Genomic DNA, 20,006 nt, shown 5'->3' with positions numbered 1-20,006 from the left:
ATGTTTTACATTTATTTTGGTGCCGTTTCCCTTTCCCGCTATCAGGCTGAGGGAACCCAGGAGACGGTCAGCCACAACGCTCTGCTCTGCCCTGCAGGTAATCTCCTGACGTCTATCAGTCATACGTTCTCATAATTACCCCGATGATTAAGTTGACGTGCATTTTTTGTGGTTTAGATGACAGATACTTTTAATTGGTTAAAACGGTTCTCAAGTCACTCTGTCTGTCTCGTTTATCTGTCCCGCGTCACCAGAGGGCCCAGTGGAGAAGGACATCTCTCTGAAGCTGCCTAAGGTGTTTGTGGAGGGCTCTGCCAAGGCCTCCATCTCAGTACTGGGTGAGAATTATCCATCTGTTTTGCTGAATTTTCACACCTAATTATTTAAAGTTTTATAACATTTTCAGGATATGTTTTCCATTTTGGTGCAGATGAAGTGTAGGCAAGGATTTTTCATCCCTCTATTCATGGATGTGGATATTCCACCTGCAGATCTATGATTGCCTTAAGGTTATGGGTGAGGATCAGGATAAGCATTGGTTAAGGTAAGAAATGGGGCTCTGCTGGTCGACTATCCACTGCGATTGTCTCAATGGTTGGTCTCTTTCACCAGGTGACCTGATGGGTCGGGCCATGAAGAACCTGGACAGCCTGTTGCAGATGCCCTATGGCTGTGGAGAGCAGAACATGGTGCTTTTTGCTCCCAACATCTACATCCTCAACTACCTGCAAAGCACCAGGCAGCTCACCAAGGAGATCCAGACCAGGGCCACAGGCTTCCTAGACAGTGGTGAGTGAGCTGGATCCAGTTCAGTAAGGCACAACATGTGTTGCAATGAAAACCAAGCAATTATTATCAGACCTGTTCAGTTACAGCCTAAAAATTACAATCTTCTTACTGGACACAACCCTGGTGACATGGACTGCAACGGTTAATGAAATGTTTAATGGCACACGTAGCATGCCCTGGGATATGACAATATCATTTGCAGTAAGCCTTGTACTTTTTAAATAAGCTGTCTGGTCCTGTGTGCATCTCACCTCTGACTAGCAACAACCTGTTGTATATATTTGGCTCTGAACCAGTTAACGTCACCTTCCACATACAGTACAAGTCCCTAGAAGGAGTGTCTTTGTTCACTTGGCCATTTGTGTTGCAGGCTACCAGAGAGAGCTCAACTACAAGCATGACGATGGCTCCTACAGTGCCTTTGGGAAGAGCGATGAGTCTGGAAACACGTGGTCAGTTCAATTGTCCACAGTCCTAATACCTTCTCTTACATTATTCCTCAATTTACTTGAAAATGAAAATGACATTAGATTATAGGGGGTTGCAGTATGTTATGGTCTCAAATCCATACTAGTATGTGCTATCGCAAATATAGTTGGCTTCAGCACACACCGTATGGCTACTAGCTTCTGTTATCTAGAGTCTATGATTCATAGTTTAGGCAAGGCTCATGACATCTGACCTGTGTCCACTCAGGCTCACCTCCTTTGTGCTGAAGTCTTTTGGAGGGGCCAAGCCCTACATCTTTGTGGACCCCGCCCACATTGCCCAGGCCAAGGCCTGGTTGGCCAGTCACCAGCAGACGGATGGCTGCATCGCGTCAGTGGGGAAACTCTTCCATAACGGCATGAAGGTAAAGAGGAGTCAGACCTCAGTGGGTAATAAGAGTATTATTCTGCTGCCACCAAATGTGAGAAGGTAACGTTATGGGCAGAGATTCAGCAGGAGGTTCTGGTGCAAGTGTCCTTCTATTTAGAGTGCAATGGTGGAGTCTGCATAAAATCCTAGATGACTAACAAACAAAAGATTTGATAATACATAGTCTTAACATCAAATATGAATACTTTACATCATATTGCACTGACTTGTAGCAAAATGTACTGTTCAGGAGGACCGTAGGACCCCACGTGTGCCCCAAAGGAGCACATACTGAGCACAAGAATCCCAAGCATGTTTTAGCCGGTCCTGAGAACACACCACCTCCCTAAAGGGACCTCAGTCTGACTAGTCCCAACAGCATTTGTGCATCTCCAAAACAATATGTTTTTTTGCCCCCTGTTTTTTTATCTTTGTGCACCATTATGTGAATGTTTTAAACAGTGCAATGTTTTTACCTGATATCAATGTGACTTTGAAACTAACACCTTGGAGTACTGTATGAAGTTTACTGGCATCCTTTGCTGTCATAGGGAGGTGTTGGGGATCAAGTGTCGCTCACTGCCTACATCACCGCTGCACTGCTGGAGCTGGATGGCAACACTTCTGTGAGTTATCACCTCTTTCATATCCAAGTATTTAAAAAATCTTATTGAATAACAAGGCCACATTTGGTGCTTTTATCAAAACATGAACGTCCCTAGTGGATATTTCTGCTTAGCCGTCCAACTACTTCACACAATTCTAAGTAAGACGATATCACCCACACAACGCCTCACTTGCCATATATTTAATTTGTTAAACATCCCAATATACAGTTCCTTCTGGAAAAGTAATCAGAATTGTTACATTAGCCTTAACATTTTTTAAATCCTCAGCGATCTACACACAATACACCATAAAGACAAAGCGAAAATGGGTTTGTAGAAATGTTTGCAAATGTATTGAAAATAAAAAAACAGATTCCTTATTTACACAAGTATTCAGATCTTCTGCAATGAGACTTGAGATTGAGCTCAGGTGCATCCTGTTTCCATTGATCATTCTTGAGGTGTTTATACAAGTTGATTGGAGTCCACTTGTGGTAAATTCAATTGATTGGACTTGATTTGGAAAGGTGCACACCTGTGTGTTATATATATATGTCCCACAGTTGACAGTGCATGCCAGAGCAAAAACCAAGCTGTGAGGTTGAAGGAATTGTCCATTGAGCTCCGAGACAGATTGTGTCGAGGCACAGATCTGGGGAAGGGTTCCAACACATTTCTGTAGCATTGAAGGTCCCCAAGAACAGTGGCTGCCATCATTCTTAAATTGGAAAAGTTTGTAACCACAAAGACTCTTCCTAGAGCTGGCCGCCTAGCCAAACTGAGAAATCGGGGGAGAAGGGCCTTGGTCAGCGGTGACCAAGAACCTGACGGTCAGTCTGACAGATTTCTGGAGTTCCTCTGTGGAGATGGGAGAACCTTCCAGAAGGACAACCATCTCTGCAGCACTCCACCAATCAAGCCTTTATGGTAGAGTGTCCAGATGGAAGCCACTCCTCAGTAAAAGGCAGATAACAGCCCACTTGGGGTTTGCGAAAAGACTCTCAGACCATGAGAAACAAGATTCTCTGGTCTGACTGAACTCTTTGGCCTGAATGCAAAGGGCCATGTCTGTAGGAAACCTGGCAACATCTCTACAGTGAAGCATGGTGGCAGCATGCTGTGGGGGTGTTTTTCAGTAGCAGGGACTGGGAGACTAGTCAGGATCAAGGCAAAGATGAACGGAGCAAAGTACAGAGGTCCTTGATGAAAACCTACTCCAGAGTGCTCAGGACCGCCGACTGTTTTGCCTCTGGAGACACCTGAAAATAGCTGTGCAGCAACACTCTCCAACCAACCTGACAGAGCTTGAGAGGATCTGCAGAGAAGAATGGGGGAAAATCCATATGTTTTTGTCCAATTCTTCTCTGCAAAGCCTCAAGCTCACTGTACATAGTATTCACTAGTTAATATATTTATATTGCTAACATTCAGTACTCATACCTGTATTAAAAACGTGATAAAAGGGCTGCGTTGTATTCATTAGGGAGCGCAATGGACAACCCATTTCTATTGGTCCAGATATTCCCTAATTTCAATCAGTGTTCCTCTGTTTGGTGCCTAATAAACACAATCCTGTTGGGTGTGTCAGGACCCCATGGTGGAGAAGAGTCTGATGTGTCTGAAGGCAGCAGTGTCTGACAAGCTGGAGAACACCTACACCATAGCCCTGCTATCTTACACCTTCACCCTGGCCCAAAACCAGGACATGAGGGTCAAGCTCATCACCCACCTGGACAAGATAGCTGCTACCTCCGGTATGTCTTGTCTCTTTGTGAAAATGTCTCTCTACCTTTCTGACTGCTGGGAAACTGACAATGAAAATTCCCACAGGTGGCAATCGTCACTGGGAGAGAGCAGAGGCTTCTGGGACAAAGACTGACTCTCTGGAGGTGGAGATGACATCCTATGTGCTGCTGGCGCTGCTCTCCGGTCCCACCATGCCAGGCTTTGGGCTGGAATACTCCATTGGCATCGTCCGATGGCTGGCCCTGCAGCAGAACCCCTACGGAGGATTCGCCTCCACACAGGTACTTTATTGGTCTGGTAGACATTTATTCACTCTAGCAACTCCTCTGCCAATAGATCCTACTGTTAGTACATGGATCACACCAAATCCTTATTTGTATATGAAATGTAGCAAATTGGACATTTGTATTAAAGCCTTTACAATCATTTCACAACACATGGATTTCCTTGAATTGTTGTGCTGAATTTGATTTCCCCCCCCCCTGCCCTGTCACCAGGACACAGTGGTAGCACTGCAGGCCCTGGCCAAGTACAGTGCTGCCACCTTCCGTCCAGAGGGCGCCAGTACAGTCAGTGTGAGCTCGGCCGGCGGCCTGAAGATGAAGTTTACTGTGAATCAGAACAACAGGCTGCTCTATCAGGAGGAGCAGCTGAGGGAGGTCCCTGGGGACTACAAGATCAAGGCACAGGGCAAGAGCTGCGTGTTTGTGCAGGTCAGGCTCCAGTCGTTTTCCCCTTTGCTGCCTCTCAGTACTGCATGTACTGAGTATCTGGTTTGTGTTCAGTAGAGCACACTGTTGCACAAAAACTAACATTTCAACCCTAGAATTTCAGCATTAATGGAAATGCAATTGTGCTATTCATTGAAATGTGTGTTGATTTCATGCATCTCAGTAATATCGTCTGTCTTTTCAGATCGCCATGCACTACAATATTCCCCCTCCTCCTGACTTCTCTGCTTTCAACATCTCAACAGAGACGCTTGGGAAATGTGACGGCACCAAGAAATCTCTGATCGTGTCTGTGGCTGTCAGGTACAGTGGTATTCCTTTTACCCTTGAAATAGCAGCTGAAAATAATGACTGAACCACCAGTGTGTAGATGCATTTTAAAATGCGTGTTTAAAGCTGCACTAACTTTTTCGGCGACCTGACCAAATTCATGTAGAAATTAGTTATAGATCTGTCGTTCTCATTGACAGCAAGTCGAAGAAGTGCTAGATCTGTTCTGTGCTTCCCATTAAGTATCGTTTTCATCTTTTACTTTCGGTTTTGAAAGGCATAAAATAAAACCTGTTTGGTTACTGAAAATATATTTCAAAGCGGTTTAGATGGTCCAATGATTTTCTTGTTTCGTCACTAACTTTGCTAAAATTCTACTAGTTAGCTTAAGCTATCAGGAAATGGCAGAGCGATTCCTGCATATTTGCACCTTTAAGATAATATCCATCCTTCATCTGACTGTGTGACTGACAGGTACAACGGTCGGCGAGAGGAGACCAACATGGTGATCATCAATGTCAAGCTTCTCTCCGGCTTCGTCCTGGACAAGTCCTCCCTCGGGCCTGTGAGTCAATAAGAGAACCTCAGTTGAGGGGAACACCCTTTAATCAGGGCCAGGAGTTACCAGTTTAGGGAACACTCCTGGCCCTAAGTATATCCCCTTGAGGATTAGTTGATGTATAACATGATAATGGTGTCTGTAATTGTAATGCCTGTATTTGTCCTTCGAACGTATCAGTTGAACTGTCTGACACGATCTTATCCTGTGTTCTGTTCTTCCAGTTGCAAAATGACCCCACTGTCAAACGTGTTGACCTGGAGGAAGGACATGTCATCATCTACCTAGATGGGGTAGGAACATGAATAATGAATGTTGCATCTAAACGGGGCTGTCTTTATCGGTTACAGAACCTAGTTGGATGTGGTCTCATTTGCATCTACACACTAGATTTAACTTGAACAGTAACATCAAAGTAAGACTGTAGTGGAGGTTTTACACAGTAACACTATGTGAATCTATAACATTGAACTGCAATGTCAAATGTATTATTCCTTTTCTTCCAGCTCAAGCAGAAGGAAACGAAGACGTACAGCCTGGCCATAGAGGAGGATGTGCCTGTGAGGAATCTGAAACCAGCTGTGGTGAAAGTGTATGACTACTACCAGACAAGTAAGAATTCCATCTAACACAGTGAAATGTGTAGGGTTGCCAAGAACTTTAAATAAATGACGTGGTTTTCCCAAAATCCCGACTGGAGGATTCACAGAAAAGGGAGAATAAGCAGGATATCATTATCCTCCAATCAGGATTTATGGAATACCAGGGTATTTAAGTTTCCTGTAATTCTGCAACCTTAAGTGATTTCATTCGCAGAAGACATTATGATCCCCAAGGGTTATCATAAACTGATACTCTTTCTCAAATGGAAAAAGATTAACACTCAACTAGATATTAGACCGTGTGTCAAACCCATTCCAGAGGGCCGAGTGGGAGTTTTTGCTCCGCCCTTGTAACTGTTTGAATTAAGGTGACCTATTTATTTGCAGCAACGACCTGGGGAATAGTTCCAGGGGAGAGGAGGGGGATGAAATTAGTAAGGAAGTCCCCTCACCTGGTTGTCTACGACTTAATTGAGAGAGAAACTAAATCCAGCAGATGAGGCCCTCCATTAAATGAGTGACACCCCTTGGATTAGACCATAAGTGTCAACTTGTTAGCTTTTACTAGAAATGCACTGTGATGTAATATAAACTCAGCAAAAAAAATGTCCTCACTGTCAACTGCATTTGTTTTCAGTAAACTTAGTTGTTTAAATATTTGTATGAACATGTTACTCCACCAAGGCACCTGCAAGTTCCCGGACACTTCTGGTGGGAATGGCCCTCGCCCTCCGATCCAACAGGTCCCAGACGTGCTCAATAGGATTGAGATCCGGGCTCTTCACTGGCCATGGCATAACACGCACAGAACGAGCAGTATGGCTGGTGGTATTGTCATGCTAAGATGAGCCTGCAGGAAGGGTACCACATGAGGGAGGATGTCTTCCCTGTAACGCACAGCATTGTTGAGAGAGCTTGTCATTGCAGGCATGTCCGACGATGCTGTGACACACCGCCGACTCGATCCTGCGCAAGAGTACAGGTCTCGGCGTAACGCTCCTTCTTTCGACGATAAACGCGAATCTGACCATCACCCCTGGTGAGACAGAACCGCTTCTCGTCAGTGAAGAGCACTTTTTGCTTGTCCTGGCTGGTCCAGCGATGGTTTGCGCCCATAGGCGACGTTGTTGCCGGTGATGTCTGACGACCTGCCTTAAAAACAGGCCTACAAGACTTCAGTCCAGCCTATTGCGGACAGTCTGAGCACTGATGGAGGGATTGTGCGTTCCTGGTGTAACTTGGGCAGTTGTTGCCATACCGATCCTGTGCAGGTGTTACACGTGGTCTGCCACTACGAGGATGATTAGCTGTCCGTCCTGTCTTAGGCGTCTCACAGTACGGACATTGCAATTTATTGCCTTGGCCACATCTGCAGTCCTCATGCCTCCGGCGCATTCACGCTGTCTGTAAGCTGTTAGTGTATTAACGACCATTCCAGAAGCATAGGAAAGTGTTAACTCTTACTAATCTTTGATAAACAAAGGGATGCTTTAAAAAAATGTTTTTATTGTCTAATGGAATACCAGTTTCCAAACCACCCCATTCTCTGAAATATTTGCTACTGGCATACGTGTCAAGGTTACGTACATAACTCCGGTTCATTGAAAGGAAACAAGACATCACCAGTATGGGCCACTTTGTTCACCCCTGCTGTGGGAATTAATTATCATTATAAAGGAACTGACCTCTGCGTTCCTCTTTTCTGTTCTCAGGTGATGAAGCTGTGAGTGAATACAGCTCCCCGTGTGCAGAGTAGGTACATAAAACTACATTTCTAATATGACAAATTTCAGTTTGTGAAATTAAAGTATCTACATTTGTCAGTTAAGCTGTTTTTTTTTTTTTATAGGGAGTAAAATCCTAGGCAAAGCAGGGAATAATCTATTGATTGTCATTTTCACAGGTGATCGTCAATGAAGTGTGACAGACAGCCGATCAAGCTGACTGGACCTGGGCTCAGCCAATTGCTTTCCTATTTAGGAAGCATGTTTGTTTTTTTTAGGCAGAGTTCATAAAATGGAGGGGTTCTATTTGGTGCTTACAGTTCCTGGTTACACATTGACCAACTTGTCATCTGTTTAACATTAAGTGAACACAATTGAAAAGCTGGGCTTTTACCTCAACTTCTGTTGTAATCCTGCTAAAGTGATTGTAGTGTTTCTACTGCAAATTGAAATGTTAATAAAACCATGCTATGGATTCAAAACAAATGTTACTGGTTTAATAGATCTGAATTGAGAATCCATACATGAAAGTGTACAGTCAACATATGGTGTGTCAGATGTGAGGTATACTGTTAACTGAAGTGTCTTGGCCATTAGACTTCTTTTGAAATGTATGTCTGTACAATACTGGTTGAATGAGTGACATTTTACAGTATAAAACCTTTTTCTAACACTGAACATTTGGTTATACCCATTTCGGTGTGGGGAAAATATATCAAGGTCTTTTCTCACACTTGAGTGACATGGTTAACCTGCCTGAGGTACTATAAACCTAAACACATTAAGAATCCTTTACAATGTCAAGCTACCAGATCATGACATTCTAAAGCGGAAGCAATTTGACCTGGCGTCACCACCTATCCAATCAGATCTACAGGGGGGCTGGAACTTACTGTTCAGTGACAATAACCGACTAGGATTATGACCTCAAGGCACAGAATGATTAGCATTATTGTACTGTTTGGTCTCAGTGGAATTACTGTCATCAGGACTTGGCAACATTAGTGGAATCTAGTTCAGCAGTAAGCCGATGGCTCAACAGTTCGTCTTCCTCACTGGTTTCATTTAGGTTTATTCTCCACTTAAAAAAAAGAACTTAGACACGGATACACAAAGTAGGTCTCGCAAGCAAGAGCCTGTAACACCCAATTTGGCAAAAATAAAGGCTTTTGAGCGGAAAGTCTGACATTGGTTATATAGTGTCTTTTTCAATCTGCGGGCAGAAGCAAGTAGAAAAACGTCTATTGTAAAGTGATTTAAAAATAGATACAATGAACTTAACAAAAGGCAATTTCCCAATACTGGGAGGGATAAGGCCTGAGTCTATTGAAGTGTCCCAGCAGTCTCCTTGTGATCGTTTCACTGCTAGGCCACCGTACACAAGTCTCCTCTTAGTTCATGAACTGCATGTAGCCCTCTGCTCCAGTTACTATAACATCCATCCATATCCTCATGGCCTCCGGGGCAGAGGCCACCATGTAGTAGAGTCTGTCGTGAGTCTTCACACAAAGGTCAACGAGGGATTGGGGCTCTGGGATTGCAGGGGAGAGAGAGGTCAAAAGGTTAGTAATGTGGAGATGACTTGGTCATTTAATGACTCGGCTAGAGCGTTGGACTAAACTGAAAAGTTGCAGGTACAAATCTGTTCTGCCCCTGAACAGGCAGTTAACTAGGCAAGTCGGTTAAGAACAGTAGGGGCGTCTATGCCAACAGTCACACTACTGAACCTGTTTAATAAGAATTCAGCCTTACGCTGCTCCACCACACACGCGCCTCTCTTCGAAACTAAGGCAGGAGCTCAGAAAAGTGCTGAAGGGGAGTCAAAACAGGATGCAGGACAGTCCACATACCGTAAGACACCCAATGCACATTTTACAGTTGCACACATGCACTTAGAGTTCATAAGCTATATACACACACCTGGATAATCCACCCATATTTGGTCTGTTTTAATTGAAGGGACAGATTCAAACAACTCCAATGCAGGAACTAAAGACGAATGTGAGGCTCCAGAGGTGCGCTGTTCTGTAATGGCTGTGGGTTTTCATTCAGTCTTGTATTAAACATGCATGATCACACCCCTGGTGGGTATTCAATGGAATATGTAGAGGTGACACAAATCCTTATTCCACATGATACACTTCTGTGTAAACAACCAAACACGCACTTGGGTAAAGAGGGCAGAGAACAAGCAATGGGTGAGTTCACTGAGACAAGTGGTACATTGGTCAAATTGAGGTTGAAAAATCTTTTCTGTGAAACCAGTCAGTAAAAGCAAAAGAGTGAAGAGAAATGAAAGTGTGGAAGAAGCAGAATGTGTAAAACTAAACAGAGAAATATTGCATCAGTACAGTGAAAGTATAAAAAGAAAAGTGATAGATTTCATTTGGTTCTGTAAAAAGATTGTTCTCAGAGTGTTGGGTAGAAAGTACCTTCAATGGCCTGGAAATAAATGACTCCTTTCAGTTTGGTCTCGTGCTTGTCTGTTGAGTAAATTAACATGACAAAATGCTTGGGTAAAAATATCACATTTGCGATTCCTAGAGTAGTTTCTTTGATGACAGAGAGAGTCATGGAATATACTATATGTAGTGTAAAGGGGCAATGTTCCCCCTTTAGTGGAGACTGCATTCACAGTAAACACGGAATGTCTGCTTAATTCAGAAATTACCTTTAATTTATAAATCGCAGATTGAATAGAGCCCCTGATTTCAAAATTCTACCCTTATGGTAAAATATAGCAGCTCATTTCATCAACCACTACAAAAACACAACCAGGGGTAACTTTATGCCCCCTTCACCTTCAGGCATAAACTGCACTAGATCCTTGCTACAGAAAAATAATAAACCGTAACTTTCTAGGAAAAGTAGTTGCAATTTTAAATTGAATAATTATTTTATAATTTGCATATTACTGTATCTAAAGCCTGCTACCAAAGCGCTACCCACAAATGTGTATTTCCCTTCTGTATCCTAATGCTCATCTCTATCAAACTCATTTACACCACCTTTCACAAATACAGTCTACATTAAGGTCAAAGGGTATGAATATGCCATCTACTGTATCTCCCATTGGCTCGATCCGAGCATTAACAGCGCACTAATGTGTTTGTATATAAATGGCAGCATTTTCCTTACCAACGTAATAGGAGAAGGTCCTTTTGAGGCGGTCGAAGACAAACCAGCGTTTCTTCCACGACTTGATCTTGCCGCCCATCTTGACCAGGTAACCCTTACACATCTTGTCTGTGAGGATCACGTGGTAAGAGGTCTCCACGTTGTGGCCGGATGACTCGATGTGGGAGCGCAGGTCAAACTCCTCCTTGCGGATGGGCAGGTAACGAGTCATAGGACGGGCCTGAGGAAAGGAGGAAACAAACTTGTAACGGGTGTTTCAAAAGCCTGTACGACTAACAGGATGAGAGAGAGATCTCAAACTGTATATTATTTTTGTTTGGATTTGTGTTATTGGGCCTCAGGCTCACCTGGGAGAAGTTCTTGCTCCTCATCTTCACCTCCTTGTCCACCAGCTGCTGCCTGTGCACCGTCTCGTCCTGCAGCCTCTTCTCAGCCTCCTCGCGCCGCCTCCTCTCCTCCTCCAGCATCTGCCTACGGGCATGGCTCTCTCGCTCCTGGAGAGAAGGTGGAAAAAGATCATGAACATAGGCCCTTTTTACATCAGCAGTTGTCACAAAGTACTTTACAGATACCCAGCCTAAAACCTCAAAGACCCGGCAATGCAGAGGCACAGGAAAGAATGCAGGAAACTGGGAAGAAACAGAGGAATCAGGCTCCGAGGGGTGGCCAGTCCTAATCTGGCTAGAACACTGAAGTAAGACATCAGTATGGGATCTGATAGAAAGCTAGCCATGGCATGTGAGGTAGTGTATTACTCTGGATTCTATGAGCCTGGCCTTCTCTAGGTGGGCTTCCTTCAGCATCTTCTCCATCTCCTCGATCTTCAGCGCATCCATCCCACTTGTACTGGAAACCAGACACAGAGATACATCTCAAATAGCAATGACATCCATCATTCAATATATTTATGGGTCCTAAAACTGTGTCCCGTTCTGAAAAACCACCCCCAAAATGGCTAAAGATCAACAAGCTTCTTACATAGGAACAATGAGGATTAAGTAAGTCCTAAAAAGCTGTTCATCACTGGTCATAAAAACAGTAACTTACTATGTGGACACTAACTACCGCAAACAGTTATTAACTATCACGAGTGTTATAAAATGGGTCATGAAATGTGTAACTGTTTAGAGATTCAATGCTGTATACACTGGAAATGTCCCGTCTTGGCCAGGTGGTGCAAGGTTGTGTTCATTAAGGTCAACATTCTAAAACGTTTTGCAACAGAAAACGAATGACTGTTTCTCATTGGACATGTCCAGATAGTAACCTCCCCTCTTCACTCCGCTTTGGACAGTTTTTTTCCATTTCCTGCCTACTGAACACAACCCTAATGAGTGCTTAGGCCTGATGATTACAAGCAATCTTTGATGTCCTGTTTTAAAGTGGAGAAACAGCTGTGCTTTCACCAGGTGCAAAGGGAATGGACACATCTGTCTTGTCTATGTGCAACCACACACACCCTACCTTTCATATCAACTGGCTCAGAGCAACCACTATCTGGCCAGTGTCTTTAACTAGCATTTGACTATATTTCAGCAGTCACCCACCCAAATGTTTAACTGGCCAAAATACAAATGTTGACTTTTAACCAATCACAGACAGTAAAGGGAACATCCCATCTGCTGTAGCCTACACATGTATCCAGTCCTGCATCCCAAATATCACCCTATTCCCTATATAGTGCACTACCTTTGACCAAAGCTCATAGGCTCTGGTCATTAGTAGTGCACTATATAAGGAATAGGGAGCCATTTGGGCACAACACAGTGTGTTCATCCAGGCCAAGATCATAAAATATGGTGAATAAATTATTTGGGAGGAAGGCAGTGTTCAGCAAACAGTCTCTGGCATGTCTTTACGGAAGAGCGTTTCGCTGTTCATTATGGTCGGCGGTAATTCATGCACGACAACAAACTTGACGAGTTCTGTATGAACTGGGAATACCTTTTGACTGTGATGAAGACGTTTGAACTAGATTTAGAGAAATATTTTCAATTTTTCACACTATCGTGTCGACTGAAACCAAACTGTGCTGCCTCGGATACTTTACACATCCACCTTTTCCGCATGGTCCAGCACGCCAGCTCAGGACAGACAACCTGGGTTAGTTCTGCTCAGTAGTGTAAAAAGCCCTCTATTGTACGTTAAATATCCACTAGAATAGTGATAACAGTGGATGGACAACAGCTGAGCAGACACACAGGCTTCTTTTGTCACTATTAGACACACAATTCGCAGTCAGACAGGACGTGGGGAGGAGTCATTTGACCCATGTGGTTACTTGTCGCAGATCCCTTGGCAGAAATTAGCCAGTGTGAGTGTGTTCCAGGATATGCATGTGTGTGTTTCTGACCTGGACATGTTGTCAGGGGAGCAGGCCGAGTTGTTGCCTGTGGAGACGCTGGTGTCCATGCTGAAGACCGCTCCAGCACCCTCTCCTCCAACGGTGTTGTTTTTGGTCGGCCTCTGGAATCAGTACAATTGCCCTGGGAGGTACAGACTAGGGATCCGCTTTGGGAAAGTCGTATACCTCAAATCAAATTTATTTATATAGCCCTTCGTACATCAGCTGGTATCTCAAAGTGCTGTACAGAAACCCAGCCTAAAACCCCAAACAGCAAGCAATGCAGGTGTAGAAGCACGGTGGCTAGGAAAAACTCCCTAGAAAGGCCAAAACCTAGGAAGAAACCTAGAGAGGAACCAGGCTATGTGGGGTGGCCAGTCCTCTTCTGGCTGTGCCGGGTGGAGATTATAACAGAGCATGGCCAAGATGTTCAAATGTTCATAAATGACCAGCATGGTCGAATAATAATAAGGCAGAACAGTTGAAAAGTTGAAACTGGAGCAGCAGCACGGCCAGGTGGACTGGGGACAGCAAGCAGTCATCATGTCAGGTAGTCCTGGGGCATGGTCCTAGGGCTCAGGTCCTCCGAGAGAGAAAAAGAAAGAGAGAAGGAGAGAATTAGAGAACGCACACTTAGATTCACACAGGACACCGAATAGGACAGCAGAAGTACTCCAGATATAACAAACTGACCCTAGCCCCCCGACACATAAACTACGGCAGCATAAATACTGGAGGCTGAGACAGGAGGGGTCAGGAGACACTGTGGCCCCATCCGAGGACACCCCCGGACAGGGCCAAACAGGATATAACCCCACCCACTTTGCCAAAGCACAGCCCCCACACCACTAGAGGGATATCTTCAACCACCAACTTACCATCCTGAGACAAGGCTGAGTATAGCCCACAAAGATCTCCGCCATGGCACAACCCAAGGGGGGGCGCCAACCCAGACAGGATGACCACATCAGTGAATCAACCCACTCAGGTGAAGCACCCCTTCCAGGGACGGCATGAGAGAGCCCCAGTAAGCCAGTGACTCAGCCCCTGTAATAGGGTTAGAGGCAGAGAATCCCAGTGGAAAGAGGGGAACTGGCCAGGCACACTCAATCATATGACCCACTGAAGAGATGAGTCTTCAGTAAAGACTTAAAGGTTGAGACCGAGTTTGCGTCTCTGACACGGGTAGGCAGACCGTTCCATAAAAATGGAGCTCTATAGGAGAAAGCCCTGCCTCCAGCTGTTTGCTTAGAAATTCTAGAGACAATTAGGAGGCCTGCGTCTTGTAGGTATGTACGGCAGGACCAAATCAGAGAGATAGGTAGGAGCAAGCCCATGTAATGCTTTGTAGGTTAGCAGTAAAACCTTGAAATCAGCCTTTGCTTTGACAGGAAGCCAGTGTAGAGAGGCTAGCACTGGAGTAACATGATCATTTTTTTTTGGTTCTAGTCAGGATTCTAGCAGCCGTATTTAGCACTAACTGAAGTTTATTTAGTGCTTTATCCGGGTAGCCGGAAAGTAGAGCATTGCAGTAGTCTAACTTAGAAGTGACAAAAGCATGAATTCATTTTTCTGCATAATTTTTGGACAGAAAGTTTCAGATTTTTGCAATGTTACGTAGATGGAAAAAAGCTGTCCTTGAAATGGTCTTGAAATGTTCTTCAAAAGAGAGATCAGGGTCCAGAGTAACGCCGAGGTCCTTCACAGTTTTATTTGAGACGACTGTACAACCATTAAGATTAATTGTCAGATTCAACAGAAGATCTCTTTGTTTCTTGGGACCTAGAACAAGCATCTCTGTTTTGTCCGAGTTTAAAAGTAGAAAGTTTGCAGCCATCCACTTCCTTATGTCTGAAACACATGCTTCTAGCAAGGGCAATTTTGGGGCTTCACCATGTTTCATTGAAATGTACAGCTGTGTGTCATCCGCATAGCAGTGAAAGTTAACATTATGTTTTCGAATAACATCCCCAAGAGGTAAAATATATAGTGAAAACAATAGTGGTCCTAAAACGGAACCTTGAGGAACACCGAAATGTACAGTTGATTTGTCAGAGGACAAAACATTCACAGAGACAAATTGATATCTTGCCGACAGATAAGATCTAAACCAGGCCAGAACTTGTCCGTGTAGACCAATTTGGGTTTCCAATGTCTCCAAAAGAATGTGGTGATCGATGGTATCAAAATCAGCACTAAGGTCTAGGAGCACGAGGACAGATGCAGAGCCTCGGTCCGATGCCATTAAAATGTCATTTACCACTTCCACAAGTGCCGTCTCAGTGCTATGATGGGGTCTAAAACCAGACTGAAGCATTTCGTATACATTGTTTGTCTTCAGGAAGGCAGTGAGTTGCTGCGCAACAGCCTTTTCTAAAAATTTTGAGAGGAATGGAAGATTCGATATAGGCCGATAGTTTTTCATATTTTCTGGTTCAAGGTTTGGCTTTTTCAAGAGAGGCTTTATTACTGCCACTGTTAGTGAGTTTGGTACACATCCGGTGGATAGAGAGACGTTTATTATGTTCAACATAGGAGGGCCAAGCACAGGAAGCAGCTCTTTCAGTAGTTTAGTTGGAATAAGGTCCAGTATGCAGCTTGAAGGTTTGGAGGCCATGATTATTTTCATCATTGTTGTCAAGAGATATAGTACTAAAACACTTGAGCGTCTCTCTTGATCCTAGGTCCTGGCAGAGTTGTGCAGACTCAGGACAACTGAGCTTTGAAGGAATACGCAGATTTAAAGAGGAGTCCGTAATTTGCCTTCTAATAATCATAATCTTTTCCTCAAAGAAGTTCATGAATTTATCACTGCTAAAGTGAAAGTCATCCTCTCTTGGGGAATGCTGCTTTTTAGTTAGCTTTGTGACAGTATCAAAAAGGAATTTCGGATTGTTCTTATTTTCCTCAATTAAGTTAGAAAAATAGGATGATCGAGCAGCAGTAAGGGCTCTTCGATACTGCACGGTACTGTCTTTCAGAGCTAGTCGGAAGACTTCCAGTTTGGTGTGGCGCCATTTCCGTTCCAATTTTCTGGAAGCTTGCTTCAGAGCTCGGGTATTTTCTGTGTACCAGGGAGCTGGTTTCTTATGAGAAATGTTTTTAGTTTTTAGGGGTGCAACTGCATCTAGGGTATTGCGCAAGGTTAAATTGAGTTCCTCAGTTAGGTGGTTAACTGATTTTTGTCCTCTGGCGTCCTTGGGTATACCTGGTATACCTGGTCATAGTGCTGATTGTTCTGGTAAATGTACATCTCTCTGATATCCAATAGTTCTTCCCGTGCGTGTAATAACACTTAAGAAATTATACCACCTAAAAAAACAAAATACTGCAGGTTCCAAAGGACTTGAATCGAAGCTGCCATCTCTATCGGCACCGTCTTGCAAAAAGATTGCTTTAGCTAACAAAGCTTCTGAATCTGGGCACATTTTAGCCAGCTAAAGTAGATAGCTACTAGCTAGTGAACTATATAGGATTAGCTAGCATCAACTAACACTGCCTGTTGCATTCGCAAATGTGGGCTAGTTAGGTTAGCTAATGTTAGGTTAACTAATTAGCATGCTAACGTTATTCTAGCTAGCTAGCAAGCTAACAGTAGACTTACATTAATGTGTTTTTTTTAGGATCGACGGTGAGTTCTTGAACGCTAGTATTTCCTGAACTTCTGGTAAACATAAGACATTTCATCCGGTAGGATGAATCGTTCATTCCGAGAAAAGCAGACATTTATTTTAGATACAGCCAATGGTGTTCGTCCTCATCTGGCGGTGGTGGTAGAGCGATGTCGGACATTATTGTGCGATTTCGGACACACTTGGGCAAAGTGCTGCTGAGTGGATGACTGTTTTGCAAGTGACAGGCTCCAGGTGGATGAGGTTTACAATTTAAGACCCTTTGATTTTCCCAAACTGATGAGGATTGGATATACTCTGTATGTCTGTAGGGTTTAAACATAGGTTTTGATTCAACTCATGAATTACAATGAATGCATCTACAGTATGTTCCCCCTTTATATGTTAATGTATTCACAAGTTTAAAAAGGCAAATTATTATTAATGACTTTGTAACAGCTCCAAACAAGAAATGCTCACTGGTACCCTAGTTTATTGAAAGACCCATGAATTGTAGCAACAAGCTGTGTTGAAGCAATTTAAGTTAAGTCAGACTGCACATGTACAATTTGGTTTGGTGTTTGTAGCATAAATGGTTCAAGAGCAGTGTTGGATTCCACATGGAAGGTTGAGTGGGTGTAGGGACATTTGTGGTGGTGGTTTGGCGGGAATACAATGCTTCAAATCAAATTTTATTAGTCACATGCACCGAATACAACAGGTGTAGACCTTACAGTGAAATGCTTACTAACAAGCCCCTAACCAAAAAAGATGGATAAGAATAAAAGAGAAAAGTAACAAGTAATTAAAGAGCAGCAGTAAAAAGAACAATATATACAGGTGGGTGCCGGTACAGAGTCAATGTGCGGGGCACCAGTTAGTTGAGGTAGTATGTACATGTAGGTAGAGTTAATTAAAGTGACTATGAGTAGATGACAACAGAGAGTGGGGGTGGGGGTGGGGGGGACAATGCAAATAGTCTGGGTAGTCATTTGACTAGATGTTTTGGAGTTTTATGGCTTGGGGGTAGAAGCTGTCACGGTGTGTTTGACCATGTTAGTTTGTTGGTGATGTGGACACCAAGGAACTTGAAGCTTTCAACCTGCTCCACTGCAGCCCCGTCGACGAGAATGGGGGCATGCTCTGTCCTATTTTTCCTGTAGTCAACAATCATCTCCGTTGTCTTGATCACGTTGAGGGAGAGGTTGTTGTCCTGGCACCACACGGCCACGGCTCTGACCTCCCTATAGGCTGCCTCGTTGTTGTCGGTGATCAGGCCTACCACTGTTGTGTCATCGGCAAACTTAATGATGGTGTTGGAGTCATGCCTGGCATTGCAGTCATTAGTGAACAGGGAGTACATGACGGGGCTGAGCACGTACCCCTGAGGGGCCCCCGTGTTGAGGATCAGCGTGGCAGATGTGTTGTTACCTACCCTACCACCTGGGGGCAGCCCATCAGGAAGTCCAGGATCTAGTTGCAGAGGGAGGTGTTTAGTCCCAGGGTCCTTAGCTTATTGATGCGCTTTGTGGGCACTATGGCGTTGAACGCTGAGCTGTAGTCAATGAATAGCATTTTCACATAGGTTTTCCTTTTGTCCATGTGGGAAAGGGCAGTGTGGAGTGCAATAGAGACTGCATCATCTGTGGTTCTGTTGGGGTGGTATGCAAATTGGAATGGGTCTAGAGTTTCTGGGATGATGGTGTTGATGTGAGCCATGAACAGCCTTTAAATGCACTTCATGGCTACAGACGGGAGTGCTACGGGTCAGTAGTCATTTAGGCAGGTTACCTTAGTGTTCTTGGGCACCACCAGGGACTATGGTGGTCTGCTTAAAATATGTTGGTATTACAGACTCGGACAGGAAGAGGTTGAAAATGTCAGTGAAGACACTTGCTAGTTGGCCAGCGCATGCTTGCAGTACATGTCCTGGTGATCCGTCTGGCCCAGCGGCCTTGTGAATGTTCACCTGTCAAAAACTTTACTCACATCGGCTGCAGAGAGCGTGATCACACAGTCCTCCCGTAGAGCTGGTGCTCTCATGCATGTTTCAGTGTTATTTGCCTTGAAGCGAGCATAGAAGTAGTTTAGCTCGTCCGGTAGGGTCGTGTTACTGGGTAGCTTTCGGCTGTGCTTCCATTTGTAGTCTGTAATGGTTTGCAAGCCCTGCCATATCCGACGAGCGTCAGAGCCGGTGTAATATGACTCGATTTTGTCCTGTATTGATGCTTTACTTGTTTGATGGTTCGTCGGAGGGCATTGCGGGATTTCTTATAAGCTTCCGGGTTAGAGTCCCGCTCCTTGAAAGCGGCAGCTCTAGCCTTTAGCTCAGTGCGGATGCTGCCTGTAATCCATGGCTTCTGTCTGGGGTATGTATGTATGGTTAATGTGGGGACGACATCATCGATGCACTTATTGATGAAGCCAATGACAGATGTGGTGTAATCCTCAATGCCGTTGGAGGAATCCAGGAACATATTCCAGTCTGTGTCACGTTCTGACCTTAGTTCCTTTGTTATGTCTTTGTTTTAGTATGGTCAGGGCGTGAGTTGGGTGGGTTGTCTATGTTCTTTTTTCTATAATTTGGGATTTTCTGTGTTCGGCCTGGTATAGTTCTCAATCAGAGGCAGCTGTCAATCGTTGTCCCTGATTGAGAATCATACTTAGGTAGCCTGGTTTCACTTTTGAGTTGTGGGTGTTTATTTTCTGTTCTGTGTGTTGTTGCACCATTCAGGACTGTTCGTTTGTCGTGTATTGGTTTTGTTTCAGTATTCATTCTTTATTAAATTACAATGAATACTTACCACGCTGCACCTTGATCCTCTCTTTCTCCCGACGACAATCGTTACAGTCTGTGCTAACAAAACAGTCCTGTAGCTTAGCATCTGCTTAATCAGACCACTTTTTTATTGATCTTGTCACTGGTGCTTCCTGCTTTAATTTTTGCTTGTAAACAGGAATCATGAGGATGGAAATTATGGTCAGATTTGCTAAATGGAGGGTGCGGGAGAGCTTTGTATGCATAT

General features: G+C 44.1%; 2 protein-coding genes across 3 annotated transcripts; one reads left to right on the top strand and one right to left on the bottom strand.

The window, feature by feature from the left end:
* The first annotated feature begins 36 nt into the window (after nucleotides 1–36).
* On the top strand, nucleotides 37–8,272 carry LOC115117713 (alpha-2-macroglobulin-like). 2 transcript variants are annotated; one of them, XM_065015369.1, is made up of 15 exons: nucleotides 37–97; nucleotides 255–338; nucleotides 613–789; nucleotides 1,160–1,241; nucleotides 1,486–1,642; nucleotides 2,199–2,273; nucleotides 3,844–4,009; nucleotides 4,086–4,282; nucleotides 4,499–4,714; nucleotides 4,917–5,035; nucleotides 5,477–5,567; nucleotides 5,786–5,854; nucleotides 6,068–6,173; nucleotides 7,876–7,915; nucleotides 8,067–8,272. In XM_065015369.1, exons 3-15 carry the CDS (start codon nucleotides 621–623, stop codon nucleotides 8,068–8,070), a joined length of 1,491 nt encoding a protein of 496 aa, XP_064871441.1. In that variant the 5' UTR covers nucleotides 37–97; nucleotides 255–338; nucleotides 613–620; the 3' UTR covers nucleotides 8,071–8,272. The 2 variants fall into 2 exon arrangements, with proteins under 2 accessions (XP_064871441.1, XP_064871440.1); XM_065015368.1 differs by lacking the exon at nucleotides 37–97 and having other exon boundaries at nucleotides 261–338; nucleotides 7,876–7,919.
* Nucleotides 8,273–9,278: 1,006 nt separating this feature from the next.
* Nucleotides 9,279–19,023, bottom strand: LOC135568570 (pleckstrin homology-like domain family B member 1). Its single transcript, XM_065015367.1, has 8 exons — nucleotides 18,970–19,023; nucleotides 18,263–18,364; nucleotides 13,379–13,491; nucleotides 11,781–11,871; nucleotides 11,373–11,519; nucleotides 11,026–11,245; nucleotides 10,320–10,370; nucleotides 9,279–9,418 (listed from the first exon to the last, which is right to left on the bottom strand). Exons 1-8 carry the CDS (start codon nucleotides 19,021–19,023, stop codon nucleotides 9,279–9,281), a joined length of 918 nt encoding a protein of 305 aa, XP_064871439.1.
* Nucleotides 19,024–20,006: the final 983 nt, after the last annotated feature.

Source organism: Oncorhynchus nerka, unplaced genomic scaffold, assembly GCF_034236695.1.
Source record: "Oncorhynchus nerka isolate Pitt River unplaced genomic scaffold, Oner_Uvic_2.0 unplaced_scaffold_1485, whole genome shotgun sequence".
In the NCBI taxonomy this organism is placed as follows: Eukaryota; Metazoa; Chordata; class Actinopteri; order Salmoniformes; family Salmonidae; genus Oncorhynchus; species Oncorhynchus nerka.
Note: the sequence above shows the minus strand (reverse complement) of the source record. Positions and strands in the feature narration are given on the sequence as shown.